The sequence below is a fragment of the Callithrix jacchus genome, chromosome 8 (genome assembly GCF_049354715.1).
Source record: "Callithrix jacchus isolate 240 chromosome 8, calJac240_pri, whole genome shotgun sequence".
Lineage (NCBI taxonomy): Eukaryota > Metazoa > Chordata > Mammalia > Primates > Cebidae > Callithrix > Callithrix jacchus.
In genome coordinates this window covers 85,206,146-85,233,297 of record NC_133509.1, presented here as the reverse complement: position 1 = coordinate 85,233,297, position 27,152 = coordinate 85,206,146, and the positions used below count along the sequence as shown (strand labels likewise).

At 39.4% G+C, this 27,152-nt stretch overlaps 1 protein-coding gene and 1 long non-coding RNA gene across 2 annotated transcripts in view; one reads left to right on the top strand and one right to left on the bottom strand.

Moving 5' to 3' along the window:
* Nucleotides 1-902: 902 nt before the first annotated feature.
* SAV1 (salvador family WW domain containing protein 1) overlaps nt 903-27,152 on the top strand; it is a 38,314-nt gene continuing 12,064 nt past the window's right edge. Inside the window, exons 1-2 of the mRNA XM_002753891.7 lie at nt 903-1,366; nt 4,047-4,490. Of these exons, the coding sequence (XP_002753937.1) occupies nt 1,273-1,366; nt 4,047-4,490 (538 nt within the window). The 5' untranslated portion in view covers nt 903-1,272. The remainder of the gene's footprint in view (nt 1,367-4,046; nt 4,491-27,152) is intronic.
* On the bottom strand, nt 9,167-26,665 carry LOC144577405 (uncharacterized). Its single transcript, XR_013521199.1, has 2 exons — nt 26,510-26,665; nt 9,167-9,375 (listed from the first exon to the last, which is right to left on the bottom strand). It is a non-coding gene; the product is annotated as an uncharacterized LOC144577405 (long non-coding RNA).

Below are 27,152 nucleotides of genomic sequence, written 5' to 3'. Positions count from 1 at the left end.
TCATCGCTTATCTAACACGGTATGTTTTGCTTACTTTCTCCATTATTAAAGCCTTAATTTGGCCACCAGGGGATGAATCTAATCTGATTTTCCAAATTCTATCCTGTACATTTGGCAGTCTTGCTAAGCTATGTCGAAGGAAGTAGAGTCTATTATTTTAGATAGAAAATTCCGGGTCCTGACTTGTAATGGTTAAAGTCCTCAAAATTCCAATATCGTAACACATAACGTCAGGAGGAAATATGTAGCTATTAATCATACTAATGATAATGATGATGCAATAAAATAATTGTAATATGCTAACATCAAATGTATCTTTAAAAGGTACTGGAAATTCCATCTTGCATTCTTCCGCTTTTTCCTTTTATTAGAAAAACGCACTGCACTCCCTGATACTCAGTAGAGGGTTACTCTACTGATTCCTAGTTAATCTGCATTAACGTTTCCAACAGAAGAGATTATTGGGTGTAGCACTAGCCTGGAGAACATGGCTAGCATTCTGCATTATTCGGGAAACTGAATTCACCAGCCCAGGAAACCCTATGAAGAACGCTCTCAAACAGGGTACAACGTCTGGTGGGAGAAGATCACCGCGTACCCTGAAACCCAAGGGGTGCAAAAGCAAAATTATGTGGAAAGTAGGCTCCACCACATGCGCGCGCAACAAGCTCCCACATTCAGCGCTACAGCTGTCGTCCTCATCTTCATGGTCAGCGGGGCCTGCTTCTCGCTGAGGATGAGTGAGGACTGCCGCAGCTCCGCAGGGCCTGCAGGTTAGCCCAAAGCGCCCGCATCCGAGTTCCGGCGCCTGAGTCTCACCCTTAGCCTCGGTGGGGGAGGGGCGGCGGCGGCCCGCGAGGCGCCGAGCTTCCCAGAATTCCCAGCGGCCGCGGGGAAAGTTTATGGGATATAGGCGGCGGCGGCGGTAATGGTAGCGGTTACCCGGCGGCCCGCGGTGGACCGTGGCCCTGGCCCGGCGTCGCTGGGCTCTCCTCACGGCGTCCCCGGGCAGCGTCGCAGAGCGGGCCGACTTCCGGGAAGGAACTGACCAGCGACTGAGCGGCGGCCGGCGCGCTTAGCGCCCTGAACATGCGGCAGTCCCTGCGGGCAACCCCGGGCTCCGGACAGGCGGCGGCGGAGGCGGAGACGGAGGCGGCGGCTCGGGAGGGAAGGAGTCGGCGGCGCCGGCGGAGGTGGCGGCGCAGACTGCCGGCGCCCGGCGCCGAGCCCTAGGGAGGCAGCTCAGCGCGGCCTCAGGCCTCATCGTGAAGGATGCTGTCCCGAAAGAAAACCAAAAACGAAGTGTCCAAGCCGGCCGAGGTGCAGGGGAAGTACGTGAAGAAGGAGACGTCGCCTCTGCTTCGGAGTGAGTGTCAGGCGGGGCGCGCCCGCACCTGGCCCAGGCGGCTACGGGCTGTGGAGACCTGGGCGGGGGCGCCGGCGGCTCCCCAGTAGGCTGGTTTTGAGATTTTTTTGTGCCTAACGTGGTATTCGTTGATGGAAAGACCATAAAGAGTAAGAAACTTGGGTTAATTCCCCCCTCCCAACCCAGCCAAATAGGCACCCCCTAAAAATAACATACTGCCCCGCCCCGCCTGGCAGAGGGTTGTTGGTTTTGAGTCCTGGAAGAGAGACTACGAAACGCGTAAACTGTTTATCACCTAATGCTATAGGAGTAAAAGTGATGAGACAGGGACACCTTTTTCCTCTTCTAGATGCGTGGTGATGTGCCTTATGTTTGCAAACATTGCGGGTATCTCTCGACCGTGCTACAAGTTGTGCGAATTCTGGGGCAGAATTCCTTAGTCCTGCTGGCGGATGCAGAGTTGAGAAGGTGAAAAGCACACCCTCGCTCTTGGAGCCGCCACCCAAAGGCTCATCACTCTTACATCCCACAGCAGAGACCCCAAAACCTTTCTGTTTGGCTATATTCGTGAGAGTCCAAAAAGGCAACTCTAAATAATTTCTATCATTAGGGAATCCCTCCACCCGAAAGGTTTTTTGTAATGGGGTGTATCCCACCCCCACCCCCGCCTCCTCTCCCCCTCTGCTTTTCTTAAGTATTTGATTTTGTGAGTTGAGTCTCTTGAATTTTTAATTCTTGTGTGTTCACGACTTTTGTGAGGCAAAGAGCTGGTTTGCTGCTCACACAGTGTCCCAGGCCCTTTGCGTAAGTTTCCTTCTTGGAAGCTGGTAGTAACCTAGTGACTTAAGCGTTACCTCATATTGTAATTGGGAAGCTGAGTTTCTAGTATTTTCCCAAGATCACACAGTTGGAGAGCATGCTTTTCCGTTATAACCATATTGTCAGCCTACCAGGTATATTGTAGTACTTGCAATACTATCAACAAAATAGATGTCAGTTGAGTACACCAGTAACTCGAAACCTGATTTTTAAACTTTTTTTTTTAAACGACTTGGCTTTCAGTTACACATGAGGTTAGGTTTTTCGCTGTATTTCAGCGATAGCTTGCTGGTTTGCTACAAATAAAGTTTATCAAACATTACTTGAAATCATGAATTGTGTTTGTCACACTTAAGTAACTTCTGATACACTTTTGTTGTCGTTACCTGAAGTGTTGAGCCTTATTTATTCGGATAATTTGTTTCTGTCCAGTGTTAATTTCTGAAGCTTATTAATATGAATGTCTCCAATGTTGTTTACTTAATGAATAGTAAGGGTGTCTCCATATTCAGATTTTTTCTTGTTTTAGAGGTATTTGCTTTCTCACTAGAAATGTTTTACGCTGTTTTCAAGTTTCGTATTTAAAAGTACTATGTCCTGGCCTGGTGCGGTGGCTCACGCCTGTAATCCCAGCACTTTGGGAGGCTGAGGTTGTTGGATCACGAGGTCAGGAGGTTGTGATCATCCTGGCCAACATGGTGAAACCCTGTTTCTACTAAAAATACAAAAAATAGCTAGTCGTGGTGGCGCATGCCTGTAATCCCAGCTACTCTGGAGGCTGCGGCAGGAGAATTGCTTGAACCAAGGAGTCAGACGTTGCAGTGAACAGAGATCGCGCCACTGCACTCCAGCCTGGCGACAGAGTGAGACTCTGTCTCAAAAATAAAAGTACTATATCCTAAAAGCCATTGTTCTACTATCATCTACTATTTTGAATTATAATTACATAGTTTCCGGCTTGGTGTTTTTGAGCCGATTCAGCATTTTGGTGCCTCTTTGAAATGAGAGCTTTTTATTTTCAGTTTCTTACCTAAATTTGTAGTTTTCTAGCTTTTGATTACTGCGCTGGTGCTAGGTAATTCCAAGAGAAGAAAGGGCTACTATTTTTTTTTTTCTCTCTCTCTTTTTTTGAGACAGCTTCCCTCTGTCGCCCAGGCTGGAGTGCAGTGTCACAACTTCCGCCCACTGCAATCTCTGCCTCCTGGGTTCAAGCACTTCTGCCTCAGCCTCCTGAGTAGCTGAGACTACAGGCCCGTGCCACCACGCCCAGCTAATTTTTGTATTTTTTAGTAGAGACGGGATTTCACTATGTTGGCCAGGATGGTCTGGGATCTCTTGATCTCGTAATCCGCCTGCCTCCGCCTCCCAAAGCTCTGGGATTACAGGCGTGACCTATCACACCTGGCCAAAATTGTGTTTCCTTGTTGTTATTTTGTTTTGTTTTGTTTTGTTTTGAAACGGAGCCTTGCGCTGTCGCCTAGGCTGTAGTGGAGTGGCGCAATCTCGGTTTACTGCAATTTCCACCTCCTGGGTTCAAGCAGTTCTCCTGCCGTAGCCTCCTGAGTAGCTGGGACTACAGGCCTGCGCCACCACACCCAGCTATATTTTATGTATTTTTAGTAGAGACGGGTTTTCACGATATTGGCCGGGATGGTCTCCATCTCCTGATCTTGTGATCCACCCGCCTTGGTCTCCCAAAGTGCTGGGGTTACAGGTGTGAGCCACCGTGCCCGGCCCAAAATTGTGTTTTCTTAAGTTTACTGACATTTTGATTTTGGGGTTGTAGACACAAATGAACAACTTTTGAAAACTGCTTTTGTTACTTATTAAAAGGCTAATTTTATCCTTTGTTTCATTATAGATCTTATGCCTTCATTCATCCGGCATGGTCCAACAATTCCCAGACGAACTGATATCTGTCTTCCAGATTCAAGCCCTAATGCCTTTTCAGCTTCTGGAGATGGGGTAGTTTCAAGAAACCAGAGTTTCCTTAGAACTCCAATTCAAAGAACACCTCATGAAATAATGAGAAGAGAAAGCAACAGATTATCTGCACCTTCTTATCTTGCCAGAAGTCTAGCAGATGTCCCTAGAGAGTATGGCTCTTCTCAGTCATTTGTAACGGAAGTTAATTTTGCTGTTGAAAATGGAGACTCTGGTTCCCGATACTATTATTCAGACAATTTTTTTGATGGTCAGAGAAAGCGGCCACTTGGAGATCGTACACATGAAGAATTCAGATATTATGAATACAACCATGATCTCTTCCAAAGAATGCCTCAGAATCAGGGGAGGCATGCTTCAGGTAGCTTAACATATAAATACTATAGTAGTTTATTGACATGTCAAGTGAAAAGATGTTCTTTTCTAGATTTTCTTGGGGCACAAACTAATACTCCTAGCAAAATACTTTTCTACTTTGCTAGTCTTGCTTAAGCCTGTGTGCAAATAGTTGGTAATCTATACTGAATGAATTAACTTGTGTTGTATAAACCTGGTTCTTATCTCAAGGCTGTCTAGTCTCTTAATGCTGTGACTCTTGTAAACCTAGAGAATTTAATGTCTCCAGTTGGGTTGAATTTATGTTCAGATTTGGTAGAATAATGGGAAGGGTACATCTTCAGAGCCACTGGACTTAAACTTGGGAAAGGAAAGAATAGGAAGAATTGGGCATGCTCAGTGATACCGTGAGCAAGTACATTACTGCAGTTTTTCTTTGAACAAAACTGATTTAGTAGTTCAGGAATTCTTTCCTGAGTTGATCAGAAAGACTTACTGCCATACGGTTGTGTGTTGAGCATGTCTTTTTATTCTTTTTGTAACAGGCAAAAAATATTACCATATAATTAAGGAAAGTAAGGTACTTTTTATATCTTCTGACTTGGAGATACTTCTGAAAGAAGCAGAAGAGATTGGAGAAATGTACAGTTCTACTTTATTCCTAAAGTCCTGGTTTCACTAGATAAAATGAAGCAAGAAGAAAATAAAACTTTCTTGTCTGATTATTTTTTTCTACCAAGTAATAGACTTTAAATTTTGGCAGGATAAAAATAAAATATGAGAGAGATTTACTTTTTGGCCCACATAAGTTCAAATAAGGTGACTTTAAAAATGTTTTGGAGCATTAGTATTTTGACTGTAGAAAAATTTATTCATTTAGTATTAATTGTTTACGTGTCTAGCGTTTTCCTTGGGCCTGTTGGTCTCTGCTTTCTGGTACCTTATTTGTCTGGTACCTTCTTTGGGGAAACAAAACCAGTTTATACACAATGGTCACAAAGCAATTGTTATACTTTGTGATACTAACTGTAAGTGCAACAGGGAGTCAGAGAGATATTAGTGTAGACTGAAATACTTAAAGAGATGATTCATAGAAGAGGTTGGACTTGGACTGGGCCTCAAGCTTGGCCTTTAGATGAACAGGGGCCAGAAGAAGGACATTTTATGTGGAAAATTGGGAATAACACAATGAAAACAGAGTAGGCCTGGTTTAAATCTAACGAACAGTGTAGCTCTGCCTGGTTTGAAGAAATAAGATGTAACATGGAATGGAGATTTGTGGTTCAACAATAGGCTTATAGATTTGAGTCAAGTGGAAGTTATTGCACATTTCAAAAAGACAAGTGATTCTATGAAAGCAGTGTTTAAAGATTACTTTTGTACTAGAATTAAGGGTAGATTCCTAGAGAAAAGAGGATTGCAGGTACCAGTGGGTACCAGTGGTAATAGGAAAGGGAAATCTAGGACGTTTTTGAAGGAAAAATGAGAATTAGAGTTTAGGAGAAAGCAAATCACTGAAGTTTTAAATAACGTGAAGTAGTTGGTAAGAACAACTTATTTATGAAAGCTGACATCAGAGTCTCACTGGAACATTAAGAGCAGAGGTTTTCTGGGCATGTAGAAGTGCAGTAAGAGCCATGGGTGAGCACCTTTTCGTTTTTAAAGAATTAGGTTAAAGGATTAAGACAACTGCATGCTTGAGTGTTTATTTTGGTTGTTTCTGATATGCACTTCTGAACCTCAGGAATAATTTGTTATCTAACTAAAATAGTTTTAAAAAATAAAGCTCGTTTATATTTTCTTCTAGAATAATAACTGCTTATTATAGGAAATCTGCAGCAAAGTAAAGGCAGCAAATCTGCAGCAAAGTAAAGGCAAAGTACCCATCTGCTAGAGATCTCAGTATATTATTTGCTTCATTTTTTTCATGCCAAATTCTTTTTTTATATTGATGTGATTATATAATATTTTGTATAGTTTTCTGTTCTTGCTTTTTACTTGAATCATTTTCTTCATGTTGTATACTTTTTATGAGTAGTTTTAATGACTGTATAATCTTCCATTTGGTGCATATTCAGTGGTTAATGAAGGCTTGACCTGTACTTCAAAAATTTGGAAAGGGGAAAAAGTGGGTCATGCCCAAATTAATGGGACTTGACCACTAATGGGGTTTGAAGGACAAAGGAGAAAGAAGAGTCAAATAGGATTAGCACAGCCACATGACTGCCTAACAGATGCTTACAAAAATAAATGGCTGAATGAGTGAATGAACCGAGAGGTTTTAAATCTGGAGACTTAAGAGAGTTTTTGGTAGCTGAGGGGCAACAGAAATAGCCATGTTTACTGTTGCTATAGAATATGTGTTACTCTTTGCATTCACCTTTCCCATCTATATTGCAGACATCACTGAAAGCTTGTAATACTTTTCTACCTGAGTTATAAGTATGTAAATATGAAGAATAAATAATAAGTTAAACTTTTGTTTTCAAAATTGAATTTGCAAAATATAGTCGAGGAAATACTATAAGAACTAAATCTCTACTGATCCTTTCTTAGGAGCAATTTGACATAATTTTTAAAAGTTTAAAAACAGACTTTAAAACAACTTTCCAATAAAGTAAAAGTTAATTATAAGTTTTCAAATTCAAGTATGTCATTTAAAAAAATTTAGATTTCAGATCACTGATGAAAGAAATTGAAAAGCACAAAAACAAGTGGAAAGACATCCCATGCTTGTGGATCAGAAGAATTAACATCATTAAAATGACAATATTGCCCAAAGTAATCTACATATTCTGTACAATTCCTATTAAAATAACAGTCATTTTTTTCTTTTCTTTTCTTTTTTTTTTTAAGACAGAGTATTGCTTTGTTGCCCAGGCTAGAGTGCAGTGGTGCAATCTCGGCTCACTGCAACCTCTGCCTCCAGGGTTCAAGCAGTTCTCCTGCCTCAGCCTCCTGAGTAGCTGGGATTATAGGCACCTGCTACCGTACTTGGCTAATTTTTGTATTTTTAGTAGAGACAGGGTTTCACCATCTTGACCAGGCTGATCTTGAACTCCTGACCTTGTGATCCACCCACTTCGGCTTCCCAAAGTGTTGGGATTACAGGCGTGAGCCACCGTGCCCAGCCTAAAATACCAGTCATTTTTCACAGAAATAAAACAATCCTAAAATTTCTACAGAACCAACAAGGAGCCCAAATAGCCAAAGTAATCTTGAGCAAACAGAAAAAGCTAGAAGCATCACACTACCTGTCTTAAAAGGCTGTTGTAACCAAAATAGCATGGCATTGATATAGAAAGAGGCATATAGACCCATGGAACAAAACAGATAACGCAGAAATAAATTCACATATTTGCAGCCAACTGATTTTTTTGCAAAAGCAACAAGAACGTACATTAGGAAAAGGACACCCTTTTCAATAAATGATGCTGGAAAAATTGGATATCCATATGCGGAAGAATGAAACCTGATTCTTGTCTCTCACCATATGCAAAATTCAACTGAAGATGGATTAAAGACTTAACACCTGAAATTATAAAACTACTAGAAGAAAATGTAGGGGAAACACTTGAGGACATCAGTCTAACAGATTTTATGGCTAAGACCTTAAAAACACAGGCAACGAAAACAAGAAATAGACAAATGGGACTATATTAAAAGAAATAGACAAATGAGACTAGATTAAAAGGCTTCTGCATAGTAAAGGAAACAACAGAATGAAGAGGCAGCCTATTGGATAGGAGAAAATGTTTGCAAAAGATACATCCAGTGAGGGACTAATATCCAGAATATGCAAGGAAGCCAACAGTATGAAAAACAATTCCATTAAAAAGTGGGCAAAGGATGTGAATAGACGTTTCTCAAAAGAAGGCATAAAAATGGCCAAGAGGTATGCAAAAAACATGTGCAGCATCACTAATTATCAGGGAAATGTAAGTCAGAACCACAGTGAAATATCTTACCCCAGTTAGAATGGCTGTTAATAAAAAGACAAAAAATATACTACTGGTGAGAGTGTGAAGAAAAGGCAACTGTTGTAGACTGTTGGTGGGAATGTTATAATAATTAGTACAGGCACTATGGAAAACAGTTTGGAAATTTCTCAGAAAACTAAAAACAGAACTACCATATGATCCCGCGGTCCCTGGGTCTCTAAAGGAAAATAAATCAGTGTATCAAAGGAATACCTGCACTCCCATGTTTATCATGTCATTTGCAGCAACTCGGATGGAACTGGTGGTTCCCATGTTAAGGAAAATCAGGCACAGAAAGACAAGTGTGTTGTGTTCTTACTCATGTGGGAGAAAAACACATTGATTTCATGGAGGTAGAAAGTAGCATAATAGCAGAGGCTGGGAAGGATGGGAGGGGAGATAAAGAGAGGTAGATTAATGGGTGCAAACATACAGTTAGATGGAATAAATTCTAAGGTTTGACTACAGTTAACATTTTGAAATAGCTAGAATCCCAGCAGACTTGAAATGTTACCAACACATAGAAATGACAAATACTCAAGGTGATGGATACTCTACCCTGATTTGATCATTACACACTTTGTACATGTAACAAGATATCACATGTACCTCATAAATATGTGCAAATATTATGTATCCAAAAAATGCTATAAAACAGTGTTACCTCCTGACTGGGCTCTTGTCTGCTCTCCAGTTAGAGCTGAACACTGAGACAGCAGATAGTATAATGAAGAAAGAGTTTATTGCAAGGCAGCTGAGTAAGGAAGGTGGGAAATGTTTCTCAGAGACATCACCGCAAGACTTTAGAAGCCAGGGTTTTTGAAAGATGATTTGGCAGACGGGCAGGGGGGCAAGCAGATGGGTGCTGCTGATTGGTCTGGGATGAAATCCTAGGGTTGTCAAAGCTGTCTTCTTGCATTGAATCAGTTCCTGGGAAAGGGGGGAGTCAGAAAACCAAGTCAGTTCCTTGGTTGAGTTCATGGAACACTGGTCCAGTTGGTGTCAGTTATTCCACTTGTAAGCACAGTCTGAAAAATATCTCAAAGATCAGTCTTAGGTTTTGCAATAGTGTTTGTGACTGCCAGTTACTATGGAAAGAAACCTGGGAAAATATGGCAGGTTACTGTTTAACTAAACCTATAGTTTGGCAGAAAAGTTTGCAGGGGGTGAGATCAGCCGTGACCAACGTGGCCTGGCCTCTTCTTTGGCCAGTCCAACTTCTGGAAACCATCAAGAGGAGGGTCTGTGTGATCTAGTATCATTGTTCTTTTGTTCTTTTTTATTTTTTTGAGACAGAATCTTGCCCTGTTGCCCAGGCTATAGTGCAGTAGCAGGATCACAGCTCACTGCAGCCTCAACATCCTGGGCTCAAGCGATCCTCCCACCTAAGCCTCCTGAGTAGCTGGGACTACAGGTGTGCACCACCACACCTGGCTTATTTTTTGTATTTTTAGTAGAGACTGAGTTTTACCATTGTTGCCCAGGCTGGTCAAACTCCCAAGCTCAAGCAATCTGCCTGCTTTGGCCTCCAAAAGAGCTGGGATTACAGGCATGTGCCACAGCACCCAGTCTGGATCATTGTTCTTTAAAAAGAAACAAGTTCATTAATCTTATGGGCAGCTTGCCCAGGGGCTACCACAGAAAGATAATTATTAGTGACTGTCATTTGTTGAAATGACTGTTTGCAAGCAATCATGCATGGAGGAGGGAAAAGAGAGAAGGAAAATATTTTGCCAAAATTCAGGCTCCTACTGTAATTTTAATCTTGAGGGTGTTTTCAATTTTATGAGGGAGGTTACAGCAGGAGTCAGCAAGCTACACCCAGAGGGCAAATAGACTTGCCTCCTGCTTTTGTAAAGTTTTATTGGAACACACATATATAAAAATAAGATTTGATTTCATGGAATAGCCAAGACCCTGTTTTAATGAGACAGTAGACTTCTGTGTTCTAAGTCTCACCCAGGGCTCTTTAATATCAGATCGTGTTAGGCTTAAAGAAGGTTGCAGGTAGTTGAAGAATCTTTCTGGCAATAAGGTATCTTCCCGCAACCAAAAAAAAAAAGTTCTTTACAGCAGTTGATACATTGCTTGACAGACTTGATTTGATAACATTAATTTTTATCAGGGCAATATAGATTTAATGTTTTACCGTCTAGAAAAAAATAGCACTTTTTTTGAAGGAATCTCTTAAGTTGCAGGGAAAGATTAATAACCAATTACATGCCAAACAGAAAAGCCTATTACTAACTGCCTTTTCCAGAAGGGAAAAATCTGAATGTGAGACAGCAGCTGCAAGTTTTTGAATTCACCTTGAGAAAAGTGGAAAGACATTTTTAGAATTTATGCTGAATAGGGCTCAAGGAATTTGAATAGAAAGGAGAAAGTTTGTAGGAGGGTAGGGATGTGCTATAGACAGATTTATTTTCACAAACAGTCTATTTTGATTGTCATAAGCATAAAAAGGTTGGAAAATTTGTTTTGCAGTGACTTAATGGCAGAAGTAATTTCTGCCAATTAGTTAGATTTTCAGGAAACACCTTATATCAATGATTAAATTCATTTTATTGTATTTAGTGGAAGCACAAAAACAAGTTGTATAATGTCAAAGTTTTAGAGCCTAGAAAGTTCTACGTTTAGCTGTAGAACTTTCAGATTAGAAAATAATGTTCTTGGCAACGTACCAGTCACGCACTTACTGTATGTGCCAAAGGAAGGAATCCTGCTGTTAACAGGAAGTCTTTAGTTGGAATACTAAAGGCAGATTGAATTCCCTTGTTTTGCATTTAAATTGTGGTTCTGTGAAGTTTTAAGTAACAAACTTTTGAAAACATTTTTAAATGTTTAAAGATGACTAAAGTAATCAGGATACAAAAATCAAACTGAAAAGTATGGGCTTTACCCAGAAATACTGGATTTGCAGTTATTCTGGTAATGTGTAAATATTTGTGTAACCAGAATCTTTTGCAGGGGTTGGGTGGGGGCGGTGTTGATAATCTTTAGAGGCACCACCTTGTTTCTAATTATTTTGCAGAGAAAGAAAGCAGATGGCTGGGCTTAATACTTAGATCTCTTTACCAACATCTTGATTATGTGCAATATCCATTACTATGGACCCTGTGGAACTTTATTAGAGCTCTAGATCCATTTTATTCTCTGTAGCCACTACAAAATTGGGAAACCAGCCTGTTTGAGTTTTTTCCATAGTGGTAGATCTCATAAATATGTCTGGTTGTCTGAGATTAAGTTTTTTGGCACATTCACTGAAAGCGTGGTAGAGAGAGAAAATAATACTTTATCTGTGTCTTTGACTAAGTTATATGTTTACTGTATTAATTTTTTTTTTTTTGAGACGGAGTTTCGCTCTTGTTACCCAGGCTGGAGTGCAATGGCGCAATCTTGGCTCACCGCAACCTCTGCCTCCTGGGATCAGGCAATTCTCCTGCCTCAGCCTCCCGAGTAGCTGGGATTACAGGCACGCGCCACCATGCCCAGCTAAGTTTTTGTATTTTTAGTAGAGACGGGGTTTCACCATGTTGACCAGGATGGTTTCGATCTCTTGACCTCGTGATCCACCCACCTCGGTCTACTGTATTAATGTTTTACTTAATAGAAGGTGTTTGTGTAGTTAATTCTTGCAAGTAGAATCTGTTTTGAGGATTAATTATGAATGCAGTTTGTTACTTTCAAGGACTAATTGAAATTATGGAAAACTAATTTTGTTCTTGTCACTCAGAAACCAAAGTTCTCATTTTTCCCACTGATTTGGTTCATAATTGGTGGCTTGCTTTTTACTAGTGGAAGTCATATTTTTCTTTAAAGAATAAATAACAGTTGATTTTTTGTTGCTAAGATTACATGGTTAGTAGTAGGTTTGTCATTTGACCTTATACCACTTGTGTGACCACTGGTAAAAAAATTCACTTGAACCTTTTTTCTCATCTGTAAATTGGTGGTAATAGTACTACCTCCCAGAGCAGTTTTGACTATGAAATAGGTAAAGGGATAGAATGCACATCCATAACTGTTTGCACATTTCCTTTGTAAAAGTGAGTGTTTTGTGTTCTTGTGTACTTTTCCCACTTACTTGGTATATTGGTTTTTGAAGTTTTCAGCTTTCTGGCTGAACTCAGACTGGAGGAATGATGTCTTAGAGCTTGACATAACTAACTTACCTACTTACTTCCTTATTTATTTATTCATTTTAAATAGAGTTGCCTTTATTGCCCAGGGTGGAGTGCAATGGCATGATCTCGGTTCACTGCAGCCTCTGTCTCCCAGGTTCAAGCTATTCTCCTGCCTCAGCCTCCCAAGTAGTTGGGATTACAGGCATGCACCACCACACCTGGCTTTTTTTTTTTTTTTTTTTTTTGTACTTAGTAGAGACAGTGTTTCACCATGTTGGTCAGGCTGCTCTCAAACTCCTGACCTCAGGTGATCTACCCACCTCACCTTCCAAAGTGCTGGGATTACAGGTGTGTGCCACTGGGCCCAGCCCAGCTTTTTTATTTTTATGTTTTTCTTTTTTTAATCTGCTAGACCTGTTTTATTACTATTAATGCTTTATGCTTTAGACCAGTAGGTTGCATTATTTTGTACTGTACATTTATCTCAAATTTTACAAAATTATCCCAAATCATAATTCAAAAAAAAATTGCACTTTCAGAAAATACAGCTGGTTTATGTTTTGAAATTATTAATAGATACCTCTAAAAAGTTTAAGAATCATGCCTTTTAGAGGGCATTTGGGTTTATTTATTTATTTATTTTGCAGGATAGCCTGTCATTCTGTCACCAAGGCTGGAGTGCAGTAGGTGATCTCCATTCACTGCATCCTCTGCCTTCTAGGTTCAAGCGATTGTCCTGCCTCAGCCTCCTGACTAGCTGGGACTACAGGCACGTGCCACTAGGGCCTTGGGGTTTTATAATAGTGTTGGTAAAGCTGATGCACCTATTTGCAACTTTGGGTACTTATGGCTCCCTTATCAAATTGTCCGGCTTTAAAAATAAGAGTTTTTACAGAGAGGTCTTTGAACTTCCTCTAATATGAATTGCAAATTTATACTTGTAATACAGTTTTTGGTGCCAAATGTTGTTTAAATGTAAAAATACATGTGGTTCTAGATTTAGGCAAGTTCAGTACATATATGGAAATATGGGTTTTCTAAATAGATGAAATTGCCACAAACTTTAATACTCTCTAAACCTATAGAGTTTTTGATTGTTATAAAAGCTTTTGTTTTTAGGCTGGGTGTTGTGGCTCACACCTGTAATCCTAGCACTTTGGGAGGCCAAGGCGGGTGGATCACCTGAGGTCAAGAGTTCAATACTAGCCTCACTAACACAGTAAAACCCCGTCTCTACTAAAAATACAAAAATTAGCCAGGCATGATGGCACACACCTGTAATCCTAACTACTCGGGAGGCAGAGGCAGGAGAATCGCTTGAACCTAGGAGGTGGAGATTGTAGTGAGCCAAGATTGTACCACTGTACTCTAGCCTGGCTGACAAAGCTATACTCCATCTAAAAAAAAAAAAAAGAAGAAAGAAAAGAAAAGAAAAGCTTTCATTTTTAATAATGCTGTATTTAGAATTTTATTTCTATTAGCTATTTCCTGAGGGTACCTCTGTTAGCCAAAATATTATGGCTTTTATAAATAACTCAATATAAATACACTGAATTGACTGTACATTAAAAAATTGTTACATTGCTATTCTTCGTTTTGACTGTAGAGCATTTTTTAAATAATGAACATATCAGAGTATAAAGTAATTGTGCGTTTCTACATGTGATCTTAAAGTCATTTGCTGTGTACATGTGTTTCATACATTGGCTTCTTTTTGTTTAAATATTTTTAAGTACTGAAGTTGCTTAAGCCATACATATTAAACCTTCAATTAGAGTTTAATAGCAGCTTAGGTCAGTTTCACCAAAAGCCTTGTTTTGTTCTGTTCTATTGTCACTATCTTTTTAAAAATTATATATTAGCTTTCTTTTGTATTTTTAGTAGAGATTGAGTTTAACCATGTTGCCCAGGCTGGTCAAATTCCCAAGCTCAAGCCATCTGCCCGCCTTGGCCTCCAGAAGAGCTGGGATTACAGGCATGTGCCACAGCACCCAGTCTAGATCATTGTCACCAAAACCCTTGTTAGTTTTGTTCTGTTCTATTGTCACTATCTTTATTTATTTATTATTTTTTTAATTTTTATTTTTCTGGAAGGGAGGAAGGGAGGGAGGGAGGAAGGGAAGAAGGGAGAGAGAGAGGGAGAGAAGGGAAGGAAAGAAATCAGGTAATGAGAGAGACATTGCCGACCTGGATCTAGAGGTCTACAAGTTGATTTCTTTTTTTTTTTTTTTTTTTTTGAGAGAAGGAAAGAAAAAAAAAGAGTGAAGGAGAGGAAGAAGGAAGAAGAAGAGGGAGAGAGAACGGAAATGTTGCTTTATTCTAAAAAAAAAGTGGGTATTAATAATGGCCAATCAATATTTCATTTAAACCTATGAGTAGGTGTGATGTGGTATTGACAAGAATGTATATTTTGTGTATTTAAAGTGGAAAGCTCTATAAATATTTATTAAGTTTACTTGTTCTGGATCTGAGTTCGAGTCCTTGATATCCTTATTAGTTTTCTGTCTCATTGAGTCTAAGTCTTTATGTATCTGGGTGTTAGGATCGTTAGCTCTTGTTGTTGCATTGATGCTTTTACCACTGTATCTTTGTTGCTTTAAAATTTATTTTATCAGATACAAGAATTGCAACTCCTGCTTTTTATTGATTTATTTATTTATTTATTTTTGCTCTCCATTTGGTTGGTAAATCTTTCTCCATCCCTTTGTTTTGAGTCTTTGTGTATCCTTGCATGTAAAGTGGGTCTGGATGTAGCATACCGTTGGGTTTTGGCTGTATCTTTTGATTGGGGGATTTAGTCGATTTAAATTTAGGATTACTGCCATTTGATGTTAACTGGCTGTTTTATCCATTCGTTAATGTAAATTCTTCTTTATGTTGATGCTCTTTGCTTTTTGGTATATTTTTAGAAAGGCTAATACTGGTTGTTTCTTTCTATGTGTAATGCTTCTTTCAGAAGCTCTTGTAAAGCAGGCCTGGTGGTAATAAAATCTCTGAGTTCTTGCTTGTTCATAAAAGATTTTATTTTTCCTTCAGTTGTGAAGCTTAGTTTGGCTGGATATGAAATTCTGGGCTAAAGGTTCTGTTCTTTGAGGATGTTGAATATTGGCCCCCACTCTCTTCTGGCTTGTAGAGTTTCTGCTGAGAGATCTGCTGTAAGTCTGATAGGCTTGCCTTTGTGGGTAACCTGACCTTTCTCTCTGGCTGGCCTTAGTATTTTCTCCTTCGTTTCAACCCTGGTGAATCTAACGGTTATGTGCCTTGGGGTTGCTCTTCTTGAGGAATATCTTTGTGGTATTCTCTGTATTACCTGGGGTTGAATATTGACCTGCTTTGCTAGTTTAGGAAAATTTTCCTGAAGAATATTTTCCAGCTTGGATTCGTTCTCTCTGTCGCATTCAGGTACACCTATCAAACGTAAATTTTGTCTTTTCACATAGTCTTACATTTCTTGGAGACTTTGCTCATTCCTTTTTATCCTTTTTTCTCTAATCTTGTCTTCTCATTTTATTTCTTTTTTTTTTTTTTTTTTTTTTGAGACGGAGTTTCACTATTGTTACCCAGACTGGAGTGCAATGGCGCGATCTCGGTTCACCGCAACCTTTGCCTCCTGGGTTCAAGCAATTCTCCTGCCTCAGCCTCCTGAGTAGTTGGGACTACAGGTGCACGCCACCATACCCAGCTAATTTTTGTATTTTTAGTAGAGACGGGGTTTTCACCATGTTGACCAGGATGGTCTCGATCTCTTGACCTTGTGATCCACCCGCCTCGGCCTCCCAAAGTGCTGGGATTATAGGCGTGAATCACCATGCCCAGACTTCTCGTTTTATTTCATTAAGTTGGACTTCGACCTCTGATATCCTTTCTTCTGCTTGAACAATTCGAGTGTTTAAACCTGTGCATAGTTCTCAGAGTTCCTGTATTGTATTCTTCAGTTCCATTAATTCACTTATATTCCTCTCTAAGTTGTCTATTCTCATTAGGATTTCGTCAAACCGTTTTTCAAAGTTCTTAGTTTCTTTACATTGGGCTACAATATGTTCTTTTAACTCACAGAAGTTTCTTATTATCCATCTTCTGAAGCCTGATTCTGTTAATGGGATGCGCTCATTCTCCATCAAGCCTTGCTCCCTTGTTAATGAGGAACTGTGATCTTCTGTAGAGGGAGAGGCATTCTGATTTTGAATATTCTCAGCCTTTTTATGCTGGTTTCTTCCCATCATTGTAAATTTATCCACCTGTGGTCTTTGTAATTACCAACTTTCAGATTAGGTCTCTTGAGTGGACGTCCAAGTTGTTAATTCCCAGGGCCGAAATATGAGCAACCCACTGCGCCAGCCAAAACAGCGGCATTAAGACTGATGGTGCTTTTCTGCCCGGGAATCTCTAGTCTGGCTTCCTTGTTGAGTCCGTAATAGGCGACTCTGCCTTCCCAGAGCTCCAAACCTCCGTCAAAAGGGGAACCAGTCCCATTTACTCTGCACCAAGAGCTGCCGCGCCAAGGTGCTGGCAAAACCACTGCGCCAGCCACAAGAATCGCGCTGGCAACCCGTGCAGCTCCTCCAAACCTCGGTCAGAAGGGGAACCAGTCTCGTTTACTCTGCACCAAGAGCTGCCACGCTGAGGTGCCGGCAAAACTGCTGCGCCGGCCACAAGAGTCGTGCTGGCGACCAATTTGGCTCCTCCACTGGGAATCTTCTGCTCCGTGAGCGACCAAAATTTGTCTGAAAGTGTGGCGTCCTCTCGTTTTCTGTGCTTTCACTGGGAGCTGCAATCCCGAGATGTTAGCGATCAGCCATCTTGGATCGTCCCTGTCACTATCTTTTTAAAAATTATATGTTAGCTTTCTTTTCAAAGGGTACTGAACAAGGGTGATCTTTGGTCTGTTTTTGTTCTTACATCCTTTTTGCCAGAATACTTCATAGATAATGTTGTGTACATTCTATTGCATAAGTTCCAGTGACATATAATGACTGATAATGTCTTTCTGTGATGTTAAGATGCAATCATGGGTACAGATGTCAGCTTGATTCATCCATCATGAACTTCTTCATAAGCCTTTCATCTATTACTGATTTTTGGCAGTCATTAATGATCATTGGCTAGCACTATTACAGGAACACCTCATTTTATTTGCTTTGCTCTATTGTGTTTCCCAGATACTGTGTTTTTTACAAATTGAAGGTTTGTGGCAGCCTGTGTTAGGCAAGTCTGTTGCTGTCATTTTTCTGACAGCACAGGCTCATTTCATGTCTTTGTGTCATATCTGGGTAATTCTTGCAATATTTCAGACTTTTTTCATTTCTGCCTGTTATGGTGATCTGTGATCAGTGATTGCTGATGTTACTATTGTAATTGTTTTGGGGCACCACAAGGAATTGCACTCATATGTGAAACTAAACTAAAATAAGAAGTGGAGCCTGATGATGTGACTGAATTGCTGCTGTCTCATGATAAAACTTGAGCAGATAAGGAGTTGCTTCTTATGGATGAGCAAAGAAAGTGGCTTCTTGAAATAGAATATACTCATGGTGAAGAAGCTGTAAATATTGTTGAAATGACTAATTTAGGATATTAAATTTAGTTGATAAAAGTAACAGGAATTTGAGAGGATTAGCGCTTGTTTGAAAGAAATGCTTCTGTGGGTAAAATGCTATCAAATAGCATCACATGCTACAGAAAAATCTTTCATGAAAGCAAAAGTCCATTGATGAAGCAAACTTCGTTGTTGTCTTACTTTAAGAAATTGCCACAGTTACCCCAGCCTTCAAACACCACCACTCTGCAGTCAGCAGCCATCAATATGGAGACAGCACTCTCCACCAGCAACAAGATGCTGTGAACTGACTAAAGGCTCAGATAATCATCAGCATTTTTTTTTAGCATGGAATTATTTTTTATTAAGATCTGTACTTTTTTTTAAAGATATAATGCTATTGTGCACTTAATAAAGTACAGTATATTGTAAAGGTAACTTATATTCATTGGGAAACAACAAAATTCCTATAACTCACTTTATTGCAATATTCACTTTATTGCAGTGATCTGGAACCAAACCTGAAATATCTCCAAAGTATGTTTGTATTCCATTAAGTGTGGCAAATTGTGATACTTGAATTCTGTCATTTCTTCTGTATTTATTAGTTGGAATATTATAATTAAGGACTTTATCAATGATTTGGTTGCTGTTCATATAGGAAAGATGAGTTAAATGTGTTTGATGTTTGAGATATTTGAGAATAATGAATTGATACCCTAGCTGCCTACGAAAGTAACCATGAACTCATGGATTTTTTTTATTTAACTCCAAGATTTGTTTGGATTTTATTAGTTTTTTTTTTTTTAATTAATGTTCATTTTCTGTTCTAGGATTCATTCCAGAGTGTACTGCATTGTACTTAATTACATTTTTAGTCTTCTTTAATCAATGCTAGTTTCTCAGTTTTTTTTGTTTTTTATTACCCTGACATTTTTGAGGAGTACAAAATATTTTGTAGATTATACCTCAGTTTTGTTTTGTTTTTTTTTTTTCAATTTTTCTTTTTTGAGACAGAGTCTTGCTCTGTCACCCAGGCTGGAGTGCAGTAGCCCTGTCTTGGCTCACTGCAACCTCTGCCACCTAAGTTCAAGCAATTCTCCTGCCTCAGCCTCCTGAGTTGCTGGAATCACAGGTGCCTGCCACCACGCCCAGCTAATTTTTGTATATTTTAGTAGAGGTGAGGTTTCGCTCTGTTGGCCAGGCTGGCCTCAAACTGACCTTAGGTGATCCACCCACCTCCGCCTCCCAAAGTGCTGGGATTACAGGCATGAGCCACCACGCCAGGCCTTTTTTTTTCCATTTCAAAAAAAAGTCTTTATGTTTTTCTCATGTTCCGTTTTATCATGTATTTTCCTGACCCAGAAGCCATTTCTTCAAGATGAACTGGTAGATTTTAAGATTTTTAAGAGTCATGTTTTAATTATTTGTGTGGTAATTCCTTTTGATGTTTAAATTGTTCCTTTTTTGGTGGCAGGAGCCCCTTCAAGGTTGGTTTCTTTTTATTTCTCTTTGCATTCTAATGTGACTAGATGTTTCAGGCTCATATTATGCATTTTCTGCCTCAGTGCTGGACTCAACCATTTATCTAAGGATCCCTGGTTCCTTTCGATGGGGTAGTAGTATTCAGGGATCGCACACCTGTACTCATTGCTATTTGGTGGGTTAATGCATGTAGACCTTTTTGATGGATACGTCTAGGTAATATGTTTTGTTGCTTTCTGGAAATAGAAATTCATTTGAGTTCATATTGTTTGCAGTTTAAGATTTATAAGTTTTTACTTTTTAAAAAAATGTTTATGATAAAATACACATAACAATTTACCATCTTAATTCTTAAGTGTACAGTTTGGTGGCAGTAAGTACATTCACATTAAGCTACCTTCTTTTTGCCTTATATTTTTATTTTTTTCTTATGCTAAAAATCTTGGTTCCTGTTGACAATTACATAACTATTCATTTGCTTTATCTATGGCATAACTAGCTTTAAACATACTATCATTGACAATATGATTACTGAATAAAACAAGATTTCTTTATAGTTTATTTTTTTTTAATTTGGAATGGAGTCTCGCTCTGTTGCCCAGGCTGGAGTGCAGTGGCACAATCTCAGTTCACTGCAACCTGTGCCTCCCAGGTTCAAGCAATTCTCCTGCCTCAGCCTCCCAAGTAGCTAGCACTGCAGACGCGTGCTTCCATGCCCAGCTAATGTTTTGTATTTTTAATAGAGACAGTGTTTCACCACGTTAGCTAAGATCTCCTGACCTTGTGTCTGCCTGTCTCAGCCTCCCAAAGTGCTGAGATAACAGGCATGAGCCACCATACCCAGCCCGTAGTTTGTTTTTTAAATTTAGGATATTTCCTGATTAGGAAGTACAATTTATTGTGTTGAAAATTCTCTTTAAGCTGGACACGGGTGCATTCCTGTAATCCCAGCACTCTGGGAGGCCATAATGGGAGGAATGTTTGAGTGTATGAGTTTGGAGACCAGCCTGGGTAACACAGTGAGACCCTGTCTTTACAAAAAAATTTAAAAAAGGATTAGCCAGGCTCGGTGGTGTGTGCCTGTAGTCCCACCTACTGAGGATGCTGAAGTGGGAGGATTGCTTGAGTCCGTGAGGTTGAGGCTACAGTGAGCCATGATTATGCCACTGTACTCTAGCCTGGGTGACAGGGTGAGACCCTGTCTCAAAAATAAATAAATAACAATAAATAATAAAATTCACTTTGAACGGTTTTTTTGTAGTATGCTTTGGCTACTACTTGAGGCACACATAGATTCGTTTGCTTCATTTTGTTTTTACTTTTTAGGGATTGCTTTTTCTAAATTTCAATTTAATTTTGTTTGGAAGTTACACAGAATATTTAAAAGGTTGCAAAATCAAAACTATAAAACAGAGTACATTTAGAAAATTAGTTCTATCCCTGTCCTCTTCTACCCCATTTCCTTCTTCCCCCTATAAATACCAATTTCATTAATTTTTGTTATATACTTCATTGTAACATTTTATGAAAATAGATGCAAATATATATATATATAATATGTATTCATATTCTTCTCTTTCATTCATATATATATAGTATTAGGTTTCTCTACCTGTAAAACACATTATTCCCAACTCACTGGCATGAGACAATAAACATTGGTTATTTCAGTTCCTGTGGGTCAGGATTTTGTAAGTGGCTTAGCCAGGTCATTCTGACTCAGGATCTCTCATAAGTTGCAGTCCATATATCAGCTGGGGCTGCAGTTATCTGAAGGTTTCGCCAGGGCTGAAATATCCATATTTTTTTTTTTTTTGCGGGGAGGCAGGGTGAGACAGATTCTCTGTCACCCAGGCAGGAGTGCAGTGGCACAATCTTGGCTCACTGCATCCTCCATCCTCCAGGTTCAAGTGTTCTCCTGCTTCAGCCTCCCAAGTAGCTGGGACTACAGGCATGTCCTGCCACACCCAGCTAATATTTGTAATTTTAGTAGAGATAGGGTTTTGCCATATTGGCCAGGCTGGTTTCAGACTCCTGACCTCTGGTGATCTACCTACCACCTTGGCCTCCCAAAGTGTTGGGATTACAGGTGTGAGCCCCTGCGCCCAGCCAGAAGATCCACTTCTAAGTACAGTCTTAAGGCTGTTAGCAGGAGGCTTCAGTTCCTCACCACATGGGTTTCTCATGATATGGTATCTGGTTTCCCCCAGAGTGAGTGATGAGAGAGCAAGTATGCTTGACCAGGACAGAAGCTGCATGGTCTTTTTTTTTTTTTTTTTTTTTTTGAGACAGAGTTTCACTCTTGTTACCCAGGCTGGAGTGCAATGGCATGATCTCGGCTCACTGCAACGTCGGCCTACTGGGTTCAGGCAATTCATCTGCCTCAGCCTCCTGAGTAGCTGGGATTACAGGCACACACCACCATGCCCAGCTAATTTTTTTGTATTTTTAGTAGAGACGAGGTTTCACCATTTTGACCAGGATGGTCTCGATCTCTTGACCTCGTGATACACCCTCCTTGGCCTCCCAAAATGCTGAGATTACAGGCGTGAGCCACTGTGCCCGGCTGCTGCATGGTCTTTTATATCATAATCTCAGAAGTCACACCTCATCCTTTCTGCCATGAACTATTAGTCACACAGACAAGGGTGTGAATACCAGGAGGATGGGGATAATTGGGACCCAGGGCCTCTTTATTGGCTGGCTGCTACATTGTGTGTGTGTGTGTGTGTGTGTTTGTGTTTGTATATTATCCAGACTTTTTTTTTTTCCTGAGATGAAGTTTCATTCTTGTTGCCCAGGCTGGAGTACAAGGGTGCAATCTCAGCTCACTGCAGCCTTCACCTCCCAGGTTCAAGTGAATCTCTTGCCTCGACTTCCTGAGTAGGTGGGACTACAGGCATGCACCATCACACCTGGCTATTTTTTGTATTTTTAGTAGAGACATGGTTTCTTTGTGTTGGTCAGGTTGGTCTTGAACTCTTGACCTCAGGTTATCTGCCCTCTTGGCCCACCCAGCCCTTATCTTGGTTTTTTTGTTTGTTTGTTTTTTCATTTAATGCATCCCAAATCTTACTCCAGGGCAATAAATAGAAATCATCTTTATTCATGTTTATAGCTATATAGTATAGTACTCTGTTCTGTGTGTGTAATAGTGTATCATCCAGTTTGCTATTAGTGGACATTTGGTTGATCTCTAGCCTTTTGTTACTACAGATGTTGCTGCAGTGACTAGCCTTGTGCATATGCATTATATTTTGTATTTAAATACAGTTTCTTAAACCACCTGCCAGTAACCTGTATTTATTCATAAATTTACATATCCTTCTTTAGAATCTAGATTTGAATTGAGGCACTTACCTTAATTTTAAAGTTTCTTCTAAATTACCTTTTGTCACTGGGGTCTTTTTCATTTGCCTTTCCTTAAAGGTAAACTTGATGTTTTCATTTTGCCTTAGTTTTCAGCCAACTGTAATTTTAAAAGCTCTTCACAGTTGGCTGGGAACTTTTGACTAATAGGTGTTTTGCTCTGGCATGGTACTCCTTCACACCTCAGTGGTCACCCGGTCAGAATATCTCAGAATGGTCAAAATAAGACAGTTTGGCAGTTAGGGCCTTGGGTTGACTGGCAGTCTTCTGTTAACACACTAACTTTTCATTTAAATGCTTTATCTTTGTACCATTAAGGGACAGGGATTCAAATTTATGTTAAAATTTTGTCTGGGGTGCAACCATTACAAATAATGAGGAGTACTATTAGTATGAACCAGGTACTATCTTCCTAGGACTGTGTTTGAACATGTACCAGCAATGATAATACATCTGTATTTGCTGCCTAGTGTGGCTAACAAATTTATTCTCTTGATTGTAAAAAACATCATCATAATTTCAGAACTAGTAAAATGTGGAAGATAAAGAGGCAAAATAAGTCCAAAAATCAAGGAAGATACTTAATACAGTTTCTGTCTCATTGATGTATGTGTCTCCTCCACAAATACCACACCGTATTTATTACTGCAGCTTATTTATTGAACACTCCTTATGTGCTTTACTCTGTAGACACTGTTCTAGAGTCTGGAGTTAGATCTGTGAATAAAACAAAGATTCCTGTCCTAAGAATCTTCCTTGTGGGATTCTTGTAGGATAATAAACAAACTAAAATTATATAATAAGCTAAAAGGTTAAACTGCTTTTTTTTAAAGAAGTAAAATGGCAAGTAGAATCTCAGGAGATGTAGATTGCAATAGTAAGAATAAGCTTCATTGAGACATTTGAGAAGAGGCTGGAAGAGGGTAGAGTGATCCAAGAGGATCTGAAGGAAGATGTTCTAGGGAGAATAAACGGCTAGTGCCTGTCATGTTTGAGAACAGCATCCAGGAGGTAAGTGTAGCTGAAACAGAGTGTGAACTAGGGGTAAAAAAAGTAGCAGCTTAAGGCTGGGCATGGTGGCTCACGCCTATAGCCCCAGCACTTTGGGAGGCCAAGGCGGGCAGATCACAAGGTCAAGAGATCAAGACCAGCCAGACCAATATGGTGAAACCCCGTCTTTACTAAAAATACAAAAATTAGTTGGGCATGGCAGCCTGTGCTTGTAATCCCAGCTACTCAGGAGACTGAGACAGGAGAATTGCTTGAACCTGGGAGGCAGAGGTTGCAGGGAGCCAAGATCGCACCCCTGAAACTCCAGCCTGGGTGACAGAGCGAGACTCTGTCTCAAAAAAAAAAACGGGCAGCTTAAGTCAGAGAAGAAATGGAGGTCTGATCATTATTAGGGCTTCATATTGGAAGTTGCACAAGAGATAACTTTTATCAAGTAATGAGACATTAAAGATAACTTGTACCAGGATATCAAGGAGAAACTTACTGAGCTCAGCCATATTGAACCAAATAAATACTTATTGTTTTAAGCCACTGAGTTTCAGGGTGATTTGTTATACATATGCTATTGGTATTCTTGTGTGAGAATAAAATTATACAGCCAGATTATTCTTTTTAAAAATATAGTAAATTTAACTTTTTTTCAAATTACACAGTTCCGTATAATAATATATAAATTCATGTAATGAGAATATAGAACATTTCTATCACCCTCCAAAATTCCTTTATGTTGTCCTCTTGTAGTCAACTCCTGTCCATCACCCCCAGTTCCTAGCAATCACTGTTTTCTGTCCCAGTAGTTTTGCCTTTGCAAGAATCCCATAAAAATGGACACGTACAATTTGTAGCCACTTGAGACTGCTTTCCCTCAGCATGATACTTCTGAGATTCATCTTTGAGATTCTTGCATATATGGATAATTAGTTCCATTTTGTTCAGATTTCACTGTACAGTTGTACCACAGTTTCTTTATCCATTCTGTGAAAAGTCGCTTGTGTCGTTTCCACTTTGGGGCAAATATGAATACAGTCATTGTAAATATACATGAGTAGGATTTTGTGTGAAGATGACTTCTCATTTCTCTAGGGTAAATATTTGGGAACGTGATTGCTGTAGCATATGAATAGAATATGTTTAACCTTATAAGAAATTGCTAAGCTGTTCTCCAGAGTGACTATAGCATTTTGCATTTGCACTAGCAGTGTATGGGCATTCCAGCTGTTCTGTATCTGCATAAGAATTTGTATTGTCAGGTTTCGTTTGTTTTTTTGGCCATTTTCATAGATGTGTATTGTCATTTCATTATGGTTTTAATTTGCATTTCTCTCATGACTAATTAAGATCCTGAATATTTTTTTCATGTGCTATTTACCATCAATATGTTATCTTTGGTGAAGTGCCTGTTAAAATTTCTTACCCATTTTTTTTTAAACTGGGTTGTTTTCTTCTTCTGTTTTTGTTTTTGTTTTGAGAGAAGGAGTTTCACTCTGTTGCACAGATGGGAGTGTAGTAGCTTTTCCAGGCGTGATGATAGTGTGCCACAGCCCTAAAGTGTTGGGCTCAGGTAACCTTCCTACCTCAGGTTCCTAAGTACGTTTAACTATAGGTTTGTGTCAGTGCGCCAGGCTCAGGGTTGTTTTCTTAATGCTGAGTTTTGACAGTTCTTCATATGTTCTAGGTCAAAGTTTTTTGGCTAATATATGATTTGCAAATATCTTTCTCCCAGTTTACAACTTGATTTTCTTTCTCTTAGTGTCTTTCACAAACGTTTTTAATCTTGACAGAGTTCAACTTAATCAGTATTTTTTCTTTATCAGTTGAAATTTCAGTATCATGGTTAAAAAAAAAACTTTAAGCTCAAAAAAATTTATTCTACTTCTTTCTTATAAAAGCTTTATAGTTTTACATTTAGATATATGATCCATTTCGAGTTAATTTGCGTAAAAGGTGGAGGTATAGGTTGTGATTGGGTTTTTTTGCATATGGATGTCCAGTTGTTGCCACGTCATTTGTTGGAAAAACTAACCTTTCCCCACTATTGCCCTTTCACCTTTATAAAAATCAATTGACCATGTCTGTGTGGGTGTGCTTCTAGATTCTGGTTCCATTTTTCTATTTGTCTCTTCTTTTGACAATACCACAATGTTTTGATTACTGTAGCTTTATAGTAAGCCTTAAAAATCAGGTATTGTGAGTCCTTCAACTTTATTTTATTTTTTTTATTGTTTTGGCTACTCTAGTTCTTTTACTTTTCAGTATACATTTTAAAGTCTGTCTAACAACTGTCTGTATCTACAGAAACTTGGAATTATTATTATTATTATTTTTTGAGATGGAGTTTTGCTCTGTCACTTAGGCTAGAGTGCAGTGGTCCAATCTCGGCTCACTGTAACCTCTGCCTCCTGGGTTCAAGCAGTTCTCCCACCTCAGGCTCCCAAGTAGCTGGGATAACAGGCACCTGCCACTGTGCCCAGCTACTTTTTGTATTTTTAGTAGAGACAGAGTTTCACCATCTTGGCCATGCTGGTCTTGAACTCCTTACCTTGTGATCCATCTGCCTTGGCCTTCCAAAGTGCTGGGATTACAGACGTGAGCCACTGCGCCCAGCCAGTCCTTGGAATTTTTATTGGAATGACAGTAGTCTCCCTTTATCCATGGTTTGGCTTTCCACAGTTTCAGTTACCTCTGCAACTGCAGTCTGAAAATAGATGAATACAGTACAATAAGATCTTTTAAGACAGAGGGAGAGAGATCACATTCACCCAATTTTTATTATTTTATAATTGTTCAATTTTATTGCTGTTAATTTCTTACTGTGCCTAATTTATAAGTTAAACTTCATCATATATATGTATGTGTAGGAAAAAAGATAGCATACACAGGGGTAGGTACTATCTGCAGTTTCCGGCATCTAGTGGGGATCTTGGAATGGATCCCCCTGTGGATAAAGAGGGAGTATTATACTTTAAACGTAACGATCATTTCAGGAGAATTGACATCTTAACTTTATGTTGAATCTTCCAGTCCATAAACATGGTAGATTTTATATTTCTTTCATCAGTGTTTTGTAGTTTTTAGCATATGGGTCCTGCACATGTTTGGTTAGATTTATATGTAAATATCTGATTTTTTGGAGCTATTAAAAATGGTATTATCTCAATAACTTTTTCTTTCCAGTTGTTGCT